Raw genomic sequence first — 23,448 nt, 5'->3', positions numbered from 1 at the left:
TGTCTGCTCTTATATTTTGCCCCAAGCTTCTACTGTAGATATGCCATTCTCTGTTTTATCATGGCCATGCTAGACATGTACCTCCAGGGTGAGCTGTGTTATAGCAATGACAAAACTGTTCTGTGCCTTCCAGCAGGGATTCCAAACTGCTCAGGCAGATAAAGGCCCTTGCATGCAGTTAAATCTTGCTTGTAATGCATTGAAGGTTTGGCCACAGTCAATCTGTAGCTGAGGAAAGTCTTGCTGGTAGAGAGATAGGATTTCTGAGAGACCTCTACCAACAGCCAATATCCTCCTAGATGTGTCTATCTGTTTGCAGCTCTCTCTCATTCTTTAACCTCCTGTTAGACAAACTTACCCCAACTGCTGCAAAGGTCTGGGTTGTGCACACTTGATTTTTATATTGAAGAAGGGAGATGGAGATTTTTAGACCTTGAAGCATATTGTGCAGTCCGTGGATCAAAACAACTGTGCTGCTTTGGTTATTTCCCTTAATAGACAATGTATTTTGTGCTCTCCTCCTTTTTTGTTATTGTAAAAATAAGTTGTCACAGTTGGCGTTTTGTGCAGACAAAATCTTTGGATTCAACCCAAAATCACCAGCTCAGGTTCTGAGTAATAACAACACGTGCTTTATTCCTTGTTATTGGAAGGCATGGGGGAGAGAGACAAGAAAGCATTTTCTATTAAAGAAGCTTTTATGATGCAGGGAAGAGGGCATCTAGAATTTGCCACAAGAAGATAAACAATACTACAAATAAGAGAATAAACAAAAATTATGCAAAATCATAATACATGATATAGAGTCAGTTTTTCTGAAGGCAGCCTTAGTTTTCACTGCCAGCAACAAATAACAGGTCTGTCTTTCTGAATTCTGGTTAAAGAAATAACTGCTGCTCCCCTGCTAAGGACAGCAAAAAAATCTGGGAAACTTGCCCCAATCCTTCTTTTAGCCATACAGAAGATACCACATTCTTCCTTTAGCCATTTTTGTGTTTGTGGTCTCTGCACTGCTGGAAATGTGCATATGTAAAGCTACCTACAGAATTGTGTGGAGCTTTAAGAACAATGTATTTGTAGCCCTGGGGAATAAGGTGGATTCTTCTTTGTGCACAGATAATGCGTAGAGTAATATTTATGTTTCTGTGGAAATTTTAAATGTGGCAATATTCATTTTGCTGATACGGACATCTATATTCTTTATTCACAAGAATATTGAATCCTATGCCATAGAATATGTACCGTATTTTTCGCTCCATAGGACGCACCTGACCAAAAGACGCACCAAGTTTTTAGAGCAGGAAAATAAGAAAAAAAAATCTGACTCAAATGTTGTACTAAACTATTTAAAACAGCAAAGTGGGTGGCTCCTGTCCACTTTGCTGCTTTAAAGCAAGCCACGGTATGAAGAGATTGGAAAAAGGACAGACATTCCATTATAATGTAGCTGTTTTCATTATCATTGGGAAGTCAGTATTGGCAGCAGTCACAAAAATTAAAATTTGAGCATTTTACTGTTATTAATCAAGAATATTAATAGTCAGGGAGAGAAACCAGGGCTGTGCAAATGAGAAGTGCTTGGAGTATGGAGGAACAGCAAAGAGATCAAATGATTGTGCTCCAGTTCCTAAATCTCTGAAGTTTTCTCAAAACAGGCATGGTTGTTTTGAAAGGAAGATTCAAAATGGGGTGACTCAGCAAAGAACTGAGGAGGAAAAGAGGGCAGATAGCTAGCTTCCATTCAATAACAAGAGAACACAATGTTTTTGGTTTGGTATAGGTGGACTGTACTTAAGAATTTGTATAATGAATTATAGATTTGGAGTGGAATATCAGTGCCTCTTTTCAGCAATAAAGATTAGCTGCTAGGAACATGGTCCACACACAAACACACAGGATGTCTGGTTATAGTTGTGCAGTTTAAACTGTTCCTGAGCCAGATGCCTGCTCGGTTTTAGCTGAGCTCACTATTACTGGTTTGTGGAGATGCTTTGCATGTATTGATGACTATTTCTGCAAAACTGCTACTTGAAGAAATCCCCAAACTTAACATTTTTAAACTTCAAATGGAGCTCAGAATCCAGTTAGGCAATCCTTTGCAGTTGAATGAGGAGGCACTGAGAGACAGCAATTTGCTGCTCCCCACCCCCACGAGCATCCCAGGAACACACAGCCTTCCCTCTGCTTGCAAACCTTGTCGTGGCTTAAGGGGAAAACAAAGGCTGTAGGCAGAGCAGTCTGGCTCCCCCCCCCCCACGAGCATCCCAGGAACACACAGCCTTCCCTCTGCTTGCAAACCTTGTCGTGGCTTAAGGGGAAAACAAAGGCTGTAGGCAGAGCAGTCTGGCTCCCCCCCCCCAAGAGCACCCCAGGAACACACAGCCTTCCCTCTGCTTGCAAACCTTGTCGGGGCTTCAGGGGAAAGCAAAGGCTGTAGGCAGAGAGGTGTGGCTCCTCCCCCCACACCCCCAAAGAGCAGCCCAGGAACATACAGCCTTCCCTCTGCTTGCAAACCTTGCCGGGGCTTCAGGGGAAAGCAAAGGCTGTAGGCAGAGAGGTGTGGCTCCTCCCCCCACACCCCCAAAGAGCAGCCCAGGAACACACAGCCTTCCCACTGCTTGCAAACCTTGTCGGAGCTTCAGGGGAAAGCAAAGGCTATAGGCAGAGCTGTGTGGCTTTCCCCCCCACCCCCAAAGAGCACCCCAGGAGTGCAGGGCAAAGGTACACAGCCTTCCCGCTGCTTGCAAACCTTGTCGGGGCTTCAGGGGAAAGCAGAAGCTGCCGGCAGAGCCGCGTGGCTCCTCCCCCCACCCCCAAAGAGCAGCCCAGGAGCCCAAAGCCTTCCCGCTGCTTGCAAACGTTGCCGGGGCTTCAGGGGAAAGCGGAGGCTGTCGGCAGAGCACCGTGGCTCCTCCCCCCATCCCGGAAGAGCACCCCAGCAGCGCAGGGCAACAGCAATTTGGCTCCAGGGACCACACATTCGCTCCATAAGACGCACAGACATTTTTCCTTCCTTTTTAGGAGGAAAAAAGTGCGTCCAATGGTGCGAAAAATACGGTATTTCTGGCCATGCAGCAACAAGCTACTCAAGCTACTATGTTGGTCATGGAACACACATTCACTGTTTGATTTTGTTCATGCAGAAGCCTTATCTTTGCTGCTCTTCATATATTGATGTTCAGTTTGCATATCATAGTTACCACCTCTGTTGACTACAGTACTGCTTTTTCTGTGCAGGAATGATTTCAGTCATTTGTAGGCCCTTTGTTACCATAGTATCATGTCCCCTTACTGCTGCTTCCCTGAACCTACATACTGTACTACTGGCTGACACTAGAGAGGGTGGGTTTCGGTTCATCCCTCAATACTATTACAGCCACAGAGTCAAAGTTCATATCGGAGAAGTAGGCGTGGGGGAAGCAGGGGAGAGAAAGGAAAGTGGCTAGAAAGTGAAACATTGTCCTTCAAGTCTGGCCTTTCACTTGTTCCCGCATACTACCCCAGCACCGCCTCTTATTTATCAAGCAGTGATCCCAAATGGAAGTGGGAGTGATTCCTAGGGGAGGGAGACAGAAATGGTTGATTCTTTTTCCTGCCAGTGCTATAGGAACTGGAGTCTTTTTTTAGTTGCACCATGAGGCAAAAGAGAAGCAGGAAGAGGAGAAAAAGGGCTAAGATTGGGTTGTGTAATTGTGCTGTTAAAGCGTGCGCACAAGGATAAAAAAAAATGGTGGCATCTAGGTCTAATTTTGAGGGTTGCGGTTGGCAGTGGTTCAGTTTGTGTGTTGGGATGAGGCCCCTGACAGGCGTCCAACCATGCCAGCTGCTGAGGAGAGGGTGGCCCTCATGCTTCTTAAGGGAAAAAAAACCCACATTATTTATTTATTTAGCCCCACCCATCTGACTAGGTTGCATTCTGGGCAGCTTCCAACAAAATATAAAGGGACACAACAATTATTAAAAGCTTCCTTAGACAGGGCTGCCTTCAGATGTCTGTGAAAAGTCATATAATTGTTTGAATTTTTGACATCTGATGGGAGGGCGTTTCACAGGACAGGTGCAACTACCAAGAAGGCCCACTGCCTGGTTCTTGTAACTTCTCGCAATGAGGGAACTGCCAGAAGTTCCTCAGAGCTGGGCCTCAGTGTCAGGACTGAATGATGATGGTGGAGGCACTCCTTTAGATGTGTTTGCACCTGGCTTTTGACTACTTACAACCAAGTGAAGATGCCTGGGTGCCAGGATGGCGCCTGACATCTCCACCATCTGGAGGTGCATGCCTACGGATCATTTGATCTGGACCGTTTTTACATGCTAATACCCCATCTTGTAGAATTCTATCAGTTATATTTTATCTGCATAATTAGAATGAATTTCTGGAACCAAAATGCTTTTTCTGTGCAGCCTAAGCAGAAGCAGTCACCATTAAGAAAAAGAGGTCAGAATATGCCAATATATATGTGGACTCTCCATGGATTTTTTCTTTAAGGTCTGAAAGCTCTTAACCTAGCTCAAGGTTGTCATCTGAACAAACCAGATATTTAACTGAGAATCAGTCTGTCATATGAAAAATAAGACTTTAGAGCCATCTTGCCCCAAAATGGCAACTAGACATTCTGTTTTGACAACTGTAACTCCTTTTAAGGAGCCATTTGGTGTCTAGGTTATATACCTGAGTTTCTGACACTGTCCTCAGGTATATAGGGCCAAACTGTTTAGGGCTTTAAAGGTCAACACCAGCACTTTGAATTGTGCTCAGAAATGTACTGGAGCCAATGTATATATATATTTTAGGACTGGTGGTATGTGCTCCCGGCAGCTGCTCTTAGTCAACAGTCTAGCAGCCATATTCTGGATTAATTGTAGTTTCTCAGTAACCTTCAAAGGTAGCTGTACGTAGAGTGCATTGCAGAAATCCAAACAAGAACATCTCAATTTCTTCCCCCACTCCCCAATCTTGAGAAGCTGAAGAATCTTAATTTTTCATATATGTGGAGCATACTAAAGTTCTCAGTTTTTTGAGGTTGCAAATATATGTACAAAATATTGGTGTGAAAATCAAAACCTACCTATAGTGCTTCTTAACATTGTCATATATATTATGTAATTCAGTGGTACTAGATTTGTTCCTAGTAACAGCCGCAGTGGCAGATGTTGGGCTGTCAAATTTCAGCAGCTCCTTCTGGAATGCTAAAATTCAGCATCACCCTCACCTACCCCTCTTGCTCCGTTCTACATCACTGTTGACACGTCCCCTGTGGCACCAGTGTCCAGTGCAGCCGAACCAGTTACACTAGCCTAAAATTGCCTCTGGCAGCAGGGCTGGTTCCAGAAACATTCCTAAGCAGTAGCAGCAGACATAATTAACAACTGGGAAGGGGGGAGGGAATAAACCTTATCAGTAATGGACCAGCAATCCTACTAGATTCCAAATAACTATACTGTCTTGTAAATCTGTCTGGTTCCAATTGGCTACTTTGAAGGAGGAAGAGTTTAAGAACTGGTGCTATTGCTTCTGGGTCAATGAAAAAGCTGTATGCCCACCTTGGCCTCAAGGCGAAAAACCTGTTCCCTAAGAGCTAGAAGCTCAGTGGAATGAGGACACACCCATGACTTCTGTCCAGCAGGTAGATAGTTTATACATGTGACAAACTGTGCAATACATTGGAAATTCCTCACCCTTCTGGTGATTTTCTACCTTCATATCAGTTTTTGTAATTTATTGTGTTACTTTATTTGAGAACTTGGCATTTCTTAGATCAAACAGTGGAGGGGCAGAGGCCTCCTCACCCTTTTGCCTTACTCAGCTGCTTAACTTTTCTGTTAGCTTGATCCTTTGTTTCTGGGGCCAAGACACTGTATCAGCTGGAGCTCCCTCTAGTTTATGGAGCTGGCTTAGTCGCTTGGCTAGCTACCCTTAGCTGCTGCTGAAGCCAATGATATACAGTGGTGCCCCGCAAGACGAATGCCTCGCAAGACGGAAAACTCGCTAGACGAAAGAGTTTTCCGTTTTGGAGGTGCTTCGCAAAACGAATCTCCTATGGGCTTGCTTCGCAAGACGACAATGTCTTGCGAGTTCCTGCTGGTTTTTCCCCCTCCCCCCCTTTTCTAAGCTGCTAAACCGCTTATCAGCTGATCTGATCAGCAGATAAGCCGCTAATAGCGCTAATCCGCTAATCCGTCAATGGGCTTGCTTCGCAAGACGAAAAAAACGCTAGACGAAGAGAATCACAGAACGGATTCTTTTCGTCTTGCAAGGCACCACTGTAATGTGGTTGGACTCAGCTTCCAGGGATTAGGAATTTGAAAGGGTGGGGGGATTTAGGAAGTGAGGTGTGGACAATGGATGTCGACCAAGAGGTATGTGGACAGTGAGTAACTAGTCATTGATGCTCTGTTGAGGATTCATTTTTTTAAAAAGAAAACTAAATAGGTTTTACCTGGTTTTAAACTGAACTGCTGAATGCTGAAATTTGAGTCTCCACAGAGCCTTATCTAAAAGCTCTGCCTATGTATGATTCTAAACTGACTCCCTCTAGCTAGGTTTGTATTGTGTGGAACTGTATTGGTGAGGGTGAGGGGATTATTCCTTCTCCAAAGTTGGGATTTAGTCCAGTTTTTTTTTGTTTTGTTTACTGTGGTCCTTGTAGTTTCCTTGCTAGGGTAGAGCTGAAAACTTTTGGTGAGAGAAGTTTGGAAGAGACATTCTTCACTCGGTCATAGCAGAGTTAGCACAGTGGCGGTTGCTTCACGCACATTAAAACTTTGTTAGATTAGCATCTGGCCACATCCATCTTTAAACAAACGTTCCTCATGAAAATACTTCAGCTAGAATACATTACAGACTCTTAGCTTTACAAATAGGTGAATGTTCTACCCACAGTTTCCAGAAATTACAGCAAACAAGTCTCCATCTGCTGGCAGTAAAATGAAGTTGAAAAAGGTTCCAAACAGCTTAAGTCTGAGTAAGATACAGCGACTGGCAAATTTAATAAATAAGAGAGAAGAAATTAAAAGAGAAGAACTTGGTTTTCTTACAAAAAGGATCATGCAGTCTTTGGGCTAGCAAAGGTGCAGACTTTAAAATCTCCCTTTTGGAGAGATTCAGTTCACTTGCAGGATCAGCTGTGGTGGGAGCCAAAGCTGCATGGTTCCTTGCTTGTTTCAGGAAGCAAGAAGAGGGGGAAACACAGAGGTAAAAGCTGCTGGGAGCCATCTATGGGACACTCACTGGCAACATGACCTCAGGGCTTAGGTTAACCCTTCTTATGCATGCATTTGTGAGTCAGTAACTACCGTATTTTTCGCTCTATAACACGCACCTGACCATAACACGCACATCGTTTTTAGAGGAGGAAAACAAGGGAAAAATATTCTGAATGAAACAGTGGACGTATCATTTTTGTGCTTCATGCTGTGGCCACAGACATGTGATCTGATGGTGAATTTGGGGTGACCCAATGCCAAAATCCTGAGAATCCCTGTGGATCCATGCTTTGTAACCACGTTTTTGCACCATTGCAGCCCCAGGCAACAGTGGGTGCGTGATTTTTTTTGGGGGGGGGGACAGGCTGTAGCCATGGACATGCTATGTGCTCTGATGGTGAATTTTGGCTGACCCAATGCAAAGATCCTGAGGATCCATGTGGATCCATGCTTTGTAACCACGTTTTTGCACCATTGCAGCCCCAGGCAACAGTGGGTGCGTGATTTTTTTTGGGGGGGGGGACAGGCTGTAGCCATGGACATGCTATGTGCTCTGATGGTGAATTTTGGCTGACCCAATGCAAAGATCCTGAGGATCCATGTGGATCCATGCTTTGTAACCACGTTTTTGCACCATTGCAGCCCCAGGCAACAGTGGGTGTGTGATTTTGGGGGGGCAGGCTGTAGCCATGGACATGCTGTGTGCTCTGATGGTGAATTTGGGGTGACCCAATGCAAAGATCCTGAGGATCCATGCTTTGTAACCACATTTCAAGTGGGGAGGGAAGGAAAAACACAGAAGGCTAAGAATGCAGGAGAGGGCTATAACGTGAGGAAAGGAAGGCAAAAGTTTCCCCCCACCCACCCACCCAAGCCAGCCAGCGTGCGCGCTCTCTCTCTCTCTCTCCCTCCCACCAGCATGACAGAAGAAAGCATTTTAACTGCATTAAGAACTATTTAGCAGCGAAACCTAAGCTTTGCCATCCCTTAAGAGGTACAGACACTGTAATCTTCCAGATCGCATGAATTTACAGGCAAAACACTGTTTAAGGATTTCATCCTTTTAAATGGAAGAAAGCATATTTGAATGCTGTGTGTCTCCAAAAACAAAAAGTAGGAAGTCAAATCAGAATTTTAAGCCGAACCTGTAATCTCTCTTCCCTTCACAAACATTGTTCCCTCCGGAGCAGGGACAGGATAGAGCGACGCTCTGCTCTCCTCTCTACTTGCCTGGAGGGGAGGGGCTTTCCCTGCTCTTTGTTTGGACGCTCTGCTCTCCTCTCTACTTGCCTGGAGGGGAGGGGCTTTCCCTGCTCTTTGTTCCGTTTGAGCAAACACAGCAAGGAAACAGAGAGGGCGGGCAGTAAGACCCTGAGGCAGAATGCAGGAAAACTGCCACTTCCTGTCTCACGGAGCTCCCTTCTCCCTGAAGCGCGGTTTGATTTTTGCCTCATTTTTCGGCTCCAGGGACACACATTCGCTCCATAACACGCACAGACATTTCCCCTTCCTTTTTAGGAGCAAAAATCTGCGTGTTATAGAGCGAAAAATACGGTACATCTTTACCTGCACCACACCTGGTGCCACGTAAGATGTCAGGTGTGGGGCAGATGGGTATGGTTTGGTTTGGTGGGCACGGGCCAAAGATTTCTCACCACTGAGAGTAAAATGTTCATCAGATTTGGACCTAGAAACTAGCCCCAACCTGAGAACTTTAGCAATATAAAGTGGTACCTCGGGATGCGAACGGGATCCATTCCGGAGCCTCGTTCGCATCCCGAATGGAACACAAGACGTGACGGTGCGTCTGCGCGTGCACGGGTCACATTTTGATGCTTTCGCGCATGCGTGTGACATCATTTTGAGCGTCTGCGCATGCGTGAGCGGCGAAACCTGGAAGTAACACACTCTGTTACTTTCGGGTTGCCGCGGAGCACAACTCAAACGTGCTCAACCAAAAGCACATTCAACTCGAGGTATGACTGTATAGAACAGCAGAGTAAGGTTTCAGTAAAGGTGTTGCTTTTTCCTTTTCCTCTCCTCATCCTCTGCAAGAGTCAAACCATTCTACAAAGCACTTATTTGTCATGATCCTATGATCCCATTTGTCTTCAGTGGACAAAGCTGGGGATTCAGAGGTGTAGAAGGGGTTTCCCCTCAGAACTGGCCCTATGTTTTTTTCCTGCAGCACAGCTCGAACCTGAGGAAGCCATTTTGCAGTCTTTGGATTCCAGGCCTGAAGCTCCAACAGAACCAGCACTCTTTGAGTCAACAGCTAGTGATCTTGATGAAGTCTCTTTAACTGATGAGACTTCATTTACTAGAGGTGGAGGTAGTCTTGCAGCTTCATCTAATGCTAAATCTTGGTTTGCTGTTCAGCAAACCTTGCACAGAACTATCCAAGACATTTACTGATTTGCTTGGACTTTGCCTTATCAGAACCTGACTTCGGCTTTGCTTGACTCTTGTTTTATCTGAACCTGAACTTTGCCATGCTTGATATTGTCTGACTAGAAGTTGAATTTGGACTTGCTTGATTGTCCCTTGTAAATTTGTGCTTAGCACTCTCGTCCTGCTTGAGCTCAAACCTCAACCAGCTGAGACCACCATCTGAAACAGACAACTATTTTGCTGTTCAAGGTCTTTGTGGGGAAACACCTCTTAGGGGCTGGTGTTACACTGCAGCATTTTGTTGCAAGTCTTTACTTCCATATTCAGAATTTGCATTGCAGAATAGAAGCCACACTTATTCATGTGTTTGTGTTATTGCAATAGTCAGAATTTCAACTGAATGACTGTGCTATTCATTGTAATGTCAGAATGATAAATATGGGACTTATTGCTATGGCAGTAGTGTCACATGATATTAGTGTTTTGAATCAAAAACAAGCACATTGCAACCTAATGGGATGCTATATATGACTACGTGGTAGCAGTTTTTCAACACCTTAGGTTGCAAAGAAATTTTATTGTAAAATGGTACTCTCAAAAGAGCAATTACTTCATTTAGTTTGAAAAAACTGATTTAAATATAATTTACTTAACATCTCATCACATTCTGAAAATTAATAATAACTTGTATAGCTAAAGGTGTACTGTGAGTACAAACTTGAAGTAGGATAGCAATATTTCTCAACAATGGAGCTCAGAATTTTAATTTGATAAAAGAATGCTAGTTTACATATTGCTAACCTTTTAAATAAAATTGCAGACCCTTCTGCACAACCCAGCCATGGACTCTCTAGGGCACATTTTGATTTTCAGTAGAAGATTTTAACCCTGCCAAAAATATATCTGTATAGGATATATTCTGAGAACAGCTGGGAAGAGCACTGCCCCTGGTTTGGCTCCAGTTCCATGTTCTGTTGCCAATCAGTACCTCTTTCATTAATTTAGCATTACTGTATTCACATTTATTTACATAGCACCATTAACATATATGGCTCTGTACACAATTAAAGGAAGTAAATCTACCACAAAGCATGTACAGTCTAAAACTATGAATAAACAATACAATTAAAATAAGTTAAAACGTACTTCCACATTTTCAGACTCTAGATCCCCTCATCACACAGTAGTCATAAATCAGCCCTTGGAGAGTGATAACAAGTTGATCACTGTAGTAGTAGTAATGGATTTCTTGTATCAGCAGGGGCTTCACCTAGATTACCTTTGAGATCCTTTCCAACTCAGTAATTTCTTATATCTAAAACATTTTTAACTTTTATCACTTAAAAAAGCAGTTGTTAATTGGAGTTATAAAATATAAAACTTGATAAATATATTTAGGAAGCTGAAAATTTCTTGGGTAGTATCCAGTGTTGGTTATACTCAGAGTAGGCCCATTAGAATTAATGGACTTAAATTACTTAGCACTGGATAGTACTAATTTCTGAGCAACTGATTTCCTGTGATCTTAAGGAATGTTAGGCAGTTTTTTTATATAAGAGAATAGCTTAAATAAAGTAATTTTTTAAATTCTATAATAATTTTTCAAATGAATCTAAATTAAGTATATATCACTCTTTGAATAATCAGCAAATTAGGTCATATATGATATGAAGGTTCCTAGTGACAGACCTTTGAACAATAGATTTCATTTTGTCTGACATGATTTATTATTTCATTAGCTTCCAATTTCCAACTTGGATCTTCAGTATGGTCAGTACAATGAGCTGCACACATTTATCACCCCCGCCACGAACATCGCTTCTTGTTGTCTGTATGTCCTAGCCTAGAATTTAGGAGTTATGGTTCATCACCAAATATATCCTGCTCCATTTTTAAAAAACCAACCTTCACATTTCTGAAGAAGAGGGGGAATTGTGAGCACGAGGGTGAGTGTCTCTTTGAAAAGGCAGCACTATTAAGGGAAGACACAGTGTGTTGAATTCCAGGCCGGCGGTCCATTCTGTAGCATCAGAATGACAGGAGGAGTGTTCAGTAGGATTAATGGAATCACAGTTCTATGATTGACTAGCCCGTCTGTGCTTTCTGTGTATTTAGAATTCTGCCACTGATGACTAATTGTGAAGTTAACATTACAGTAGAGGTTGAACTGCAGTTTTTTTGTTTTTAATAGCAGAGTGAATTTGTGCATCCCTGTTTTAGCTGTTAAAGTTTAGGTGTAAAATAAATGTACAGTACTAGACTGCATTTTGCTATTTATAGGAAATAGGGGACTTTTTGAATTTGAAATATATTCTAGACTACCTGTAACATAAATTGGTGTGCATTTTATTTAAACTCAGATTATTCAACTGTTGTCTGAATTTGAAAAGCAAGTTATCCTTAAGTAGTGAAATGGATTTGAGATTCCAACTGTACACAAGCAGTGTTCATAAAAAGTAGATTTTTGAGAAGGAAAGCCTTCACAGAACTCTAAAAATTATAATTTATTAATGATGTAATTATATCCTTAGAAGATACAGTTTGTTTAAACTATTCACTTTTTTAGCTTTAAAAAGGGATCGGTTATCTATGACTGTCAAGAATACAAAGAGCTGTTGTGATCAGCCATAGAGCTTTTGTGGCTGTATGCTATACGTAGCAGCAGTGGAGAGATAATGAATAAGCTCAAAGTGAAATCATTTTGAAAAAAATAGGACTAAAAAAAAAAGCAGTTTTATACTAAATTACATTAATTTTTATTTTGGGGAGTGCATATAATGGGAACAAAAATCAGCCTGTGTACTAATAGATGCACTTCAATGCAGTTTTTTATAGGTTTAACTCACCCTAAAGTAAGCACAAGTCCCCACTGATTTCAGTGGGAGATAGCTGTGCATTTACTTAAATTTCCCATTAAAATAAATGGAGTTAAATGTGCTTAGCTGTAGCTGGATTGTGGAACAGGTATGTTTTTGAAGAATACAAAAACATCAACACTGTCAGAAATTTGAAAGTGTATTTGTTACTATTGTACTGAGTCTTGTAAGCCACACAGTGAGAGCAATGTGTTCTGAAAGGAGAGTTAACAATTTTTAAATCAATGAATAAAATATACTAGAAATGTGGCTAGACATGTAGTTTTTAATGGGCACAATATATTTTTAGGGCTATTCTTGCTTTCCCTAACTTGAGACAGAACACTAAAAAAATCTATTTGTTTTTAATGTAATAAAAAGCACATTATTTAGTGACCTAGCCACCATCATCCATGCCTTGGGTAACTTCACAGATTGACTAGTGTAATGCTTCTAGACAGGGCTGCTCTTACTGTCAATTTCAAAACTTCATCTAGTCCACAATGCAGCCAAAATGGAAGAAGGTTTTAGTTAGATTCATACGCACAAATATGAGAAAAAATAATATATATGTAATTTCTCTAAAAGTATACATGTTAAAGAGACAGAACATACGGTGACAGTATCTCTTTAAAAGAAACAATGATAAACAATGATAAAAATTAAGTGGAATGTAAACTAAATTGAATGAATTTAAAAATAGTATTTTTATACATTTGCATGGGGGTTGTGTTCTGGATCATTGTGCCATGTCAACAGTTGTACGCAAGACCATTCCACCCCCTTCTGGTGTGGAAAACTATACAGTCAATACTACATCAGAATATAACTGATCCGACACCAGGCAGAATTAACATACCAAAACTTAGGGTATGTTCATATTACTGCTTACTCTGCCTCCAGTTTTCTAATTGGATTGGAGCAGATTTGAGGATAAAGCACATCAAACAGAAATATTTGTCAAGAAATCATAGGGTTGGTATGGATTGTAGCTAAAGTCGGCCCAGTATACCTGAAGGAGCTTCTCCACCCCCATTGTTCTGCCCGGATGCTGAAGTCCAGCGCCGAGGGCCTTCTGGCGGTTCCCTCACTTCAAGAAGTCAAGTTACAGGGAACCAGGCAGAGGGCCTTCTCGGTAGTGGCGCCCGCGCTGTGGAACGCCCTCCCATCTGATGCTGATGGTGAATGCAGCAGTGGGAGCACATTAGATGTGGAATAAGCAGTAGTATGAAAGTACTTTTACCAAAGGTACCCATACTTTCAGTGGTCACCCCTGGTGTTGGTTGCAGGATGAGGGATCAAGGACAATGGAATATTTACAACATCCTAGTTTTGAAGACTCTTGATTTGAATTTCATTCAAATTCTGGATGAAAATCATTATTTAATTTTTGCGCTTGCTTTTGTAGTTATATAGTAACTAAAATGTTATGCAAAGAAAACCATTTACAAATAGTTTCTCCAGTTGTTAATTCTTTATTGTTAATCCTATGTTACCTGAAAGTAAGCCCCATTGTACATAGTGGACATGCAAGGGTCATACTGTTCACTTTTCTTAAGAAAAGTATTTGTGGCATTAACAACTACATTTGTAGCATTCTCAAGTAAGGGAAGTTCAAAATGAACAGCAGTTGAAAGAAAAACCATTTTGTAGTTCTCTTGACTTTACATTACTGTAAAGAATGTATATAATGTCTAATTTTCCCATTATCAATAAGTGAGCAATGATCTTGGTAATTAAACCATGTTGTAATTTATCTCCTGTCTTTTCCTAGGTGTGCTGTGTCATCGATATCTCAGGATGCCACTGGTAAAAAGAAACATAGACCCTAGGTATCTTTGTCATACAGCACTACCACGAGGCATCAAGAATGAACTGGAATGTGTTACAAATATTTCCTTGGCAAATATAATCAGACAACTAAGCAGTCTAAGTAAGTACCCAGTATATTAAGGGACAGTGCATTTTGAGCTAATGTGTAATACAGCTGCATTTTATGGTTAAACAAAATAAAATTATTCTCTTCAAAACAATTAATTCATAATGTTCATCCCATCTTTTTTGAATCATTCCAAAATGTTATATGTCCCCATCAATTGTGCATTTAACAAAATGTATGTGTAGTTTTATTGTTGACTTTAATGATCTTAAAAGAACTGAACTGGCAGTTTTGCAAAGTTTATATAAAGACTATAGAACTCAGGCAGAAATTTCTCTCTGTACTCTGCCAACTTGCTATGTGTCTGACCCGCTATTTTGAGGATAATATTGGGATAATACAACTGCCATGTATATGAACATTTCTCTGTTGGAGAGGCCCCTTTTATGCCCTTCTGCCTTTCAGTAATTTTCACTCTTCATTTGGTTTTTGGGTTTTTTAAAAAACTAGATTTTAGTTCTGTACATATTTCGGGCAGTTGTACTACTTATGGAGCACAATGACAATTGTTAGTGAATATTAGTAGCCAACATGTGCAGTTGCCATGCAAAAGATAGATATAATAAGGCTCCTGCTCAGTAGGCTAATAGTGTTAACCTTACCAAAGTTAAAGGGACTTGACTGATTTAATAAAAGAACAATTGACTTTTGAGACTGGTAACCTAAAGCAGAAGATTGGTAGCTCCACACAATTTTAAGGAGAGAAGGTTTATATTCCACCCTGGGGAAAGCTTAATGGTAGAGGCTGCTCCCAAGACATCTTGAATAAAGAGGAAAAGCAGGAAAACAGGTGGTTGCATATGTTTAAATTAGAGTAAACAAGAAACAAACCACTGATTTAATGTTAAAGAAGGGGAGTGGATATGGGATATTATTAATGGTAAAATTCAGAACCACTTTTCAACTCAAAAAGGGTCCTCAAAAATATAATTGAAAAATAACAATATACAAATAAGCATAAACTACAAAATATTTGCAAAACACAGATTGTGTAAATATGAACAGTATAAATAGATAATAGTATTTTGGAATGTTTTATGTGTTTGCATGAGTACTGTTCTAGTCTATCATGCTTATATTAAGTAGGCAGTAGAAACCTCCAGTCCATGGGCCATGCCATTTTGGTTGGCCATGCCCAACTGTCACTGACTTTATATCATATGACATCAGGTGCAGGATGACTAAAGTTACACCTGCAGAGGACAATCAGATGCCTTAAGAGTTTGCTCCCAGTTGTTTCTTAGCAGCCCTGGCCTACTGTTTTTACATGGAATCAGAGCCACCTGGTGTCATATGACATCAGATGATTGACAGATGTGGGTTGGCCACTTTTTTTATCCAGTCCATTTGGACAAAAGTGGTTCTCCATCCCTGTCTTAAGTGTTTTGTCATAAACCTTAGGGGTACTGGAAGTAGTCTGTATGACCTTTCCTAGTAGCACATTTAATGATTGATCGTTTATATATTTCAGTTTTTGTACTGATCTTTTGCAAAAACAAAGACACTATGGCTCTATTTAACCAGATAGCAAGAGTTTGGTAAAGCTGAAATAATATTACAGTCTTACGTGTAGAAAATCGAAGCTGATTTCATACCACAGATTTCATATTTTCACTTGTGACCTATGTTCTAAAGTATGCTCATAAAAACTTGTTTATTCATTCTCAAAATAAAAATAATTTTAAAAACATAGCTGTAGGTTAATTGCCCTGAACTACACTTTGCTTTATGTATGTAGCAGAAGTGAAAAAAGGAAACAATAAAGCTTTCCCCCTTTTCTATATTAATTTTAAATGAAGGAATACTTTAGAACCCTACAGCGATCTTACTGAAATGTATTGTTTTTCCCTCTGAGCTGTAACCACTTCAAAAGGCTATCAGGTGGACTATGGTGTGTGCAGTACTGGCCTGAACTGCAACTGTTTCTAGTACATTTTAACCACTGTCATTATCATTTTCCATCCTGTGTCAGCCAAATGCATCCTAAGGAGAGCAGCACAGAGCTATAGCATGTGCATAGCTTCTCTAATAAATTAAAGTCTTCAGCTTCTTCAGGATCCTTGACCCAGAAGTTCATTATGACTTAAATTAAAAAATGAGTATACATCTCTTTTTTCAAATATGCTTATCTGGTGTTTTTATGCTGGAGTATTTGACTATTAGAATAGGGGAAGGCTCTGTAATGTGTTTCTCACTAATTAAAAGTTGTGTATGTGTATGGTTTCGTTTTGTTTTTAAAGTGACCACTTTAATTCAATTCTCTCCAAGTTGGGAGAGATGATAACCAGCACATGCATAAGAAATCTACTACTTACATGGATTATTCAGTGAGCTGCTGCCCTGTTCCCTGCATTACCACATTGAGTATCATGTCTTAAATTAGGTGATCACTCTGGAGTTTCAGGTGTACAGAGATAATATCAAATTCCAGATTCTTCTGCTAGTTAAGAGTTTTGCCAAATACCACTGAGACTGTAGCTGTGGCCTGGATAAGATCTAGCTTTTAGCCACTAGTGGTTCCATCTATATATCATTCTGAGTAGCGAAAGCAAGCACATGAAAACGTATTAACAGCAATTGCACTTCCATTTTTTCTAGGATTTATTGCTCCCCCTTCACTATGGGTGCCATACAGCAATATAATAGTTCAATAATAAAATCAACTAAAGCATTTTACATCTCAATAGGGTGTGTCTTAAATATATATCTTAGCTGTCAAAGGCCAGGATAAAGAGGTGTGTCTTCAGCATACAGCAAAAGCTGTACAATGAAGGCACCAGGCACACTTCTCTGGAGACAGAATTTCACAGCTTTAAGGGCTGCCACAGAGAATGTCCTCTTCCATGGCCACTAGGTTGGCTCCTCTTCCATGATTAAGACATACATGATAGATGTTTTATTACCAGCAGGCCTAGTGTTTAACACACTACCACCATGCCAGTTATGAACTATCCCCCTGAATGATTGTCAGAATGGGAGCATGAGCATTTTCTTCAAACATTAACTTTGTTCCTCTGGTGGACTGTCAAGTTTCAGCGGTTGAGAAGTTCAGTATATGTGCAGGTATATTTCAATGCATTATATGGTTTTGTATCTTAAAATACTACAAGGCGAGCATTTGAGGATAAAATGGGATTGCAGGATTTGAGATTTTATAGAGGACAAGCTCTCTGGTAAGCCTAGTCACAATTATCTCAATAATGATGGGAAAGATCAAGGGATTTTTTGAACTCATAAGGAAGTACATTTTTTTGTGTAAGCTATGAGCCATTCAGTGACAGGAATTAGCTTTTATATTGCACGAAACCATGGGATGTAGCAGGCTTTAAATATAAAGCCTGTTGGGAGAGAACTGTAAGTCCCAGTGAAATTCTTCAGGCAAATAAACAAGAAGTGACAGTTTGAAATATATTATTGTATCTTTTTCAGGTTTATAATTACATATATGTGCATTTTAAATAAAAAGAAAGAAAAGATTTCTATCAAAATGTTTGTAAAACATTGATGATTGAGACCTTATCAAAACACTGAATGCTTGGCCAAGATAGTTGCATTTAAGGTTGTCTGGCATTCAGTGTTTAAAAAAATAACAAAATGCTGTGCAAGCGACCATTACAGACCTGTGCCACTTTCTTATTTTGGGAACTCTGCTCTGGCAACCTTAATTGCATTAATTTTGATACAGCAGAAGACTGGCAACACTCCAGATTCAAAACTGAATCATGTAGTCATTGAATCCATTTTATTTCATTTGCAAATACATATTTAAACACTTCCTTCCATGGTTGTCTTATGTGCATTTCATATTTTTAGAGTGCTACTGATTACTGTATTTCTGCAGTGGGAATAAAGCATCAGATGTCTTGTTGCACCTGGGAGAACACCGTGTAATAATGATTGAGAAGGGAAATAGGGCATATCCTGGATGATAAAACAAAAATGTAAACTCCTAAGTACAGGATCAAGCTTCTATTAAGGAGAATTGCAATGTCTTAACTTTCTTAAATTGGCAAATTTTGATAATAAACAGATTTACTAAGGTGGACTATGAAGCCACTGGATTGGGTAATTCCTCCAAGTGATGGAGGCAGGAGCAAAGAATTATGGGAAGCAGGCTGATGTAAGAATGCCCTATATCAAAGAATAATTTAACAAATTTAGCTGCTTGTTCAAATTCTTAACCCTAACTTTTAAAAACTTTCCTTTGCAGGTAAATATGCAGAAGATATATTTGGTGAGCTTTTCAATGAGGCACACAGTTTTTCTTTCCGAGTGAACTCTTTGCAAGAACGTGTGGACCGTTTATCTATCAGTGTTACACAGCTTGATCCAAAAGAAGAAGAACGTAAGTTTTTATGTAAATAATATTATGTGTGGTCTTGTGGATCATATCAGCCATAGTTGCTATTAGTAGTGAGCATATCTGGTGTGAGATGCAAAAGACAACAACAAAAATATTTGGGGGAGGGAGATTCTAACAGAAATTGGCAGGGCGTTGTCTGAATCTGTGGATCTCCTGATTCATGGAGCCTTATGAGGCTTCAGCAAAGACCTACCAAATGTTACTGAATTGTATCAGCACTTAGAATCTCTCTGACGCCAGTGATAGTCTAGATCAGAGCTTTCCAAACTGTGTGTCATGACACGTTAGTGTGTCAGCTGCAGTGTGTAGATGTGTCGTGCAAACACTCGCCACGCTCGTTCCCGGGCTGAAAGGGGGTTAGTTTAACCTCTGGTTTGCTAGTAAAACTGAATTACTGTGTCACGAAATGATGCCTGACTAAAAAGTATGTCACCAGCATGAAAAGTTTGGAAAGCTCTGATCTAGATGAAGGTGAACAAACTGACAGACAAATTAGAAATAATGTTGGCTGGTGGCCCTCTGCTTCAAGGTTATAGGGCAGCCTGCTTGGAATGAGATTGTACTTCCTCAAAATCAGGTTCATAAGTCAGGGGTACTCGTTCTGAGCAGTGATGCCAGCTTTCCAGCTAAAGTTGGATTTCACCATGACATTTCATGCTTTAGTGCTGGGTAGCTAACCACTTTTACCCCAAGAACCACATAGAGGGTTGGCCACCTCCCTCTCTCTCACACACACCACTCATACTGTTATTTGTTATCAATTTGTGGGATTTTAAGTAGTCTCTACAAAAATACTAGGGGCACTGTTTTGTATTTTATGTGTTGTAAACTGCCTTGTGGAGACTTCACTTTGAAATATGACCTAAAATGTTTAAATAAATACTGTAATATCAGTACAGAATGCTGTCTCCAGGCTGTGGGTTAGAAAAGATCATACCCTTCTTTCTTGCTTTGCATTGGCCTACATGTTTGTGCCAAGCTCAATTCAAGATGCTGGTTTAAATGTGTAAAGTCCTAAATAGTTTCAGAGCTGGGTACCTAGAGTTGTACCTGCTCCCATATGTGTCACTGCTTTCCTTTCAACATTACACGTCTTAATCTAGGTGTTTCTGCTGAATAAAACTCTATGGAATCTGCTAGGAGTGGGGCCTTTTCAGTTGTAACATCAGTCCAGGGATACCTGTTAAAACCAGACACTTCTATGTTTGTACCAGGCTACATCCTAGCTTTTTATTATTCCAGGCTTTCCTTTGCATTCCTTTTTTTAAAAAACTAGTTGCTGTGGATTTATGAGTCTTGCTGGCTTTTTGTTGCTCATGTGGCTTTGGATATTTTCCTGCTCTTTTTAATTTTTACAATATTGTTTTTTATTGATTGATCAATCAAAATTATGGTGCTATTCTTTATAGCAGGCCCGTCCAACTCCCAAGAGACTGTGATCTACTCACAATGTAAAGACCAGAGTTGTTGAGCTTTTTGGGGGGAGAACACAGTTGTTGAGGGTTTGTTTGTTTTTTGAGGGAGAAGGACAGACTTCGCTCATCTCACACTCCACCAATAATAAACGCATGTAGCGCTAAAGTCAATCACCTTATTCCTCATCACAATGAGAAAAAAACAAACTGCACCCACATGACGCGATGGAGGGAAAAAGAGAGGAGTGTGGGGGCAGAAACATTCATTATGAAGTTTTCCTAAGCCCGCAATTGATAAGAATCCCACGATCTACCAGGGTCACAAGGGGATCTACCTGCTGATCGCGGTTGACCGGTTGGACATGTCTACTTTAAAGGATACATTGTTAGCTACCTTGGTTTGCTTTACAAGAACAGTGGACTAATATATATACAGTGGTGCCTCGCAAGACGAAATTAATTCGTTCCGCAAGTTTTCTCTTCTTGCGAGTTTTTCGTCTTGCGATGCACGGTTTCCCATAGAAATGCATTGAAAATCAATTAATGCGTTCCTAGGGAAACCGACTTCAGACCAGGTCCGGGGACAGTCTGTCCCCCGACCTCTTCTGAAGGCTGGGGGGGGGGGACAAGGGCTTTTCTTCCCACCCCCAGCATTTTAAAATCGCCCCGGGACAGCGGAGGACTTCTCCGCTGTCGGGGCGATTTAAAAGCCCCTGGGAAGGCAGGCAGGGGGGACAAAGACTTTTGCCCCCCCGCCAGCCTTCAGAAGAGGTCCTGGACCTCTTCTGAAGGCTGGCGGGGGCGAAAGTCTTTGCTCCCCCCGCCTGCCTTCAAAAGCTGTCCGGCCAAGGCTTCGCGGACCTCTCCGCCAGCAGCAGCGGCGCTGCCGCTGCTGGCGGAGACTTGCCAGCATGCCGAAGCCTGCGCGCAGCGCGCCCAGGCTTCACGGACCTCTCCGCCAGCAGCGGCAGCGCTGCCGCTGCTGGCGGAGACTTGCCGGCATGCCGAAGCCTGCGCGCAGTGCGCCCAGGCTTCGCGGACCTCTCCGCCACCAGCGGCAGCGCTGCCGCTGCTGGCGGAGACTTGCCGGCATGCCGAAGCCTGCGCGCGCTGACATCAGCACGCCCAGGCTTCGCGGACCTCTCCGCCAGCAGCGCTGCCGCTGCTGGCGGAGACTTGCCGGCATGCCGAAGCCTGCGCGCAGCGCGCCCAGGCTTCGCGGACCTCTCCGCCAGCAGCGGCAGCGCTGCCGCTGCTGGCGGAGACTTGCCGGCATGCCGAAGCCTGCGCGCAGCGCACCCAGGCTTCGCGGACCTCTCCGCCAGCAGCGGCAGCGCTGCCGCTGCTGGCGGAGACTTGCCGGCATGCCGAAGCCTGCGCGCAGTGCGCCCAGGCTTCGCGGACCTCTCCGCCAGCAGCGCCAGCGCTGCCGCTGCTGGCGGAGTCTTGGGGCATGCCGAAGCCTGCGCGCAGCGCGCCCAGGCTTCGCAGACCTCTCCACCAGCAGCGACAGCGCTGCCGCTGCTGGCGGAGACTTGCCGGCATGCCGAAGCCTGCGCGCAGCGTGCCCAGGCTTCGCGGACCTCTCCGCCAGCAGCGGCAACGCTGCCGCTGCTGGCGGAGACTTGCCGGCATGCCGAAGCCTGCGCGCAGTGCGCCCAGGCTTCGCGGACCTCTCCGCCACCAGCGGCAGCGCTGCCGCTGCTGGCGGAGACTTGCCGGCATGCCGAAGCCTGCGCGCGCTGACATCAGCGCGCCCAGGCTTCGCGGACCTCTCCGCCAGCAGCGCTGCCGCTGCTGGCGGAGACTTGCCGGCATGCCGAAGCCTGCGCGCAGCGCGCCCAGGCTTCGCGGACCTCTCCGCCAGCAGCGGCAGCGCTGCCGCTGCTGGCGGAGACTTGCCGGCATGCCGAAGCCTGCGCGCAGCGCACCCAGGCTTCGCGGACCTCTCCGCCAGCAGCGGCAGCGCTGCCGCTGCTGGCGGAGACTTGCCGGCATGCCGAAGCCTGCGCGCAGTGCGCCCAGGCTTCGCGGACCTCTCCGCCAGCAGCGCCAGCGCTGCCGCTGCTGGCGGAGTCTTGGGGCATGCCGAAGCCTGCGCGCAGCGCGCCCAGGCTTCGCAGACCTCTCCACCAGCAGCGACAGCGCTGCCGCTGCTGGCGGAGACTTGCCGGCATGCCGAAGCCTGCGCGCAGCGTGCCCAGGCTTCGCGGACCTCTCCGCCAGCAGCGGCAACGCTGCCGCTGCTGGCGGAGACTTGCCGGCATGCCGAAGCCTGCGCGCAGCGCGCCCAGGCTTCGCGGACCTCTCCCCAGCAGCGGCAGCGCTGCCGCTGCTGGCGGAGACTTGCCGGCATGCCGAAGCCTGCGCGCGCTGACATCAGCGCCCAGGCTTCGCGGATCTCTCCTGCCTTCAAAAGCCGTCCGGGATAGCGGGAAGCGCTTCCCTGCTATCCCGGACTGCTTTTAAAATGCTGGCGCTGGGGAGCAAAGCCTTTCGGGCCCCGCCAGCCTTCCTGGACCTCTTCTGAAGGCCGGAGGGGGGGGAAGGCTTTGCTCCCCACCGCTAGCATTTAAAAGAGGTCCCCGGAGATTTCCCTATGGGCTTTCGTCTTGCGAAGCAAGCCCATAGGGAAATTCGTTTTGCGAAGCGCCTCCAAAACGGAAAACCCTTTCGTCTAGCGGGTTTTCCGTCTTGCGCCCAGGCTTCGCGGACCTCTCCGCCACCAGCGGCAGCGCTGCCGCTGCTGGCGGAGACTTGCCGGCATGCCGAAGCCTGCGCGCGCTGACATCAGCACGCCCAGGCTTCGCGGACCTCTCCGCCAGCAGCGCTGCCGCTGCTGGCGGAGACTTGCCGGCATGCCGAAGCCTGCGCGCAGCGCGCCCAGGCTTCGCGGACCTCTCCGCCAGCAGCGGCAGCGCTGCCGCTGCTGGCGGAGACTTGCCGGCATGCCGAAGCCTGCGCGCAGCGCACCCAGGCTTCGCGGACCTCTCCGCCAGCAGCGGCAGCGCTGCCGCTGCTGGCGGAGACTTGCCGGCATGCCGAAGCCTGCGCGCAGTGCGCCCAGGCTTCGCGGACCTCTCCGCCAGCAGCGCCAGCGCTGCCGCTGCTGGCGGAGTCTTGGGGCATGCCGAAGCCTGCGCGCAGCGCGCCCAGGCTTCGCAGACCTCTCCACCAGCAGCGACAGCGCTGCCGCTGCTGGCGGAGACTTGCCGGCATGCCGAAGCCTGCGCGCAGCGTGCCCAGGCTTCGCGGACCTCTCCGCCAGCAGCGGCAACG

General features: G+C 44.0%; 2 protein-coding genes across 4 annotated transcripts in view; one reads left to right on the top strand and one right to left on the bottom strand.

The window, feature by feature from the left end:
• CDC40 (cell division cycle 40) overlaps nucleotides 1-23,448 on the bottom strand; it is a 96,728-nt gene that overhangs the window by 54,049 nt on the left and 19,231 nt on the right. The window lies entirely within an intron of this gene.
• Nucleotides 1-23,448, top strand: part of WASF1 (WASP family member 1) — a 52,513-nt gene that overhangs the window by 15,685 nt on the left and 13,380 nt on the right. For all 3 annotated transcript variants that reach the window (XM_081186702.1, XM_081186703.1, XM_081186701.1), the window contains 2 exons: nucleotides 14,227-14,385; nucleotides 18,602-18,736. In XM_081186702.1, the coding sequence (XP_081042828.1) occupies nucleotides 14,253-14,385; nucleotides 18,602-18,736 (268 nt within the window). In that variant the 5' untranslated portion in view covers nucleotides 14,227-14,252. The remainder of the gene's footprint in view (nucleotides 1-14,226; nucleotides 14,386-18,601; nucleotides 18,737-23,448) is intronic.

Source organism: Podarcis bocagei (genome assembly GCF_964188305.1).
Source record: "Podarcis bocagei genome assembly, chromosome: 3".
Classification (NCBI taxonomy): Eukaryota; Metazoa; Chordata; class Lepidosauria; order Squamata; family Lacertidae; genus Podarcis; species Podarcis bocagei.
This window is presented reverse-complemented; position numbering and strand designations above follow the sequence as displayed.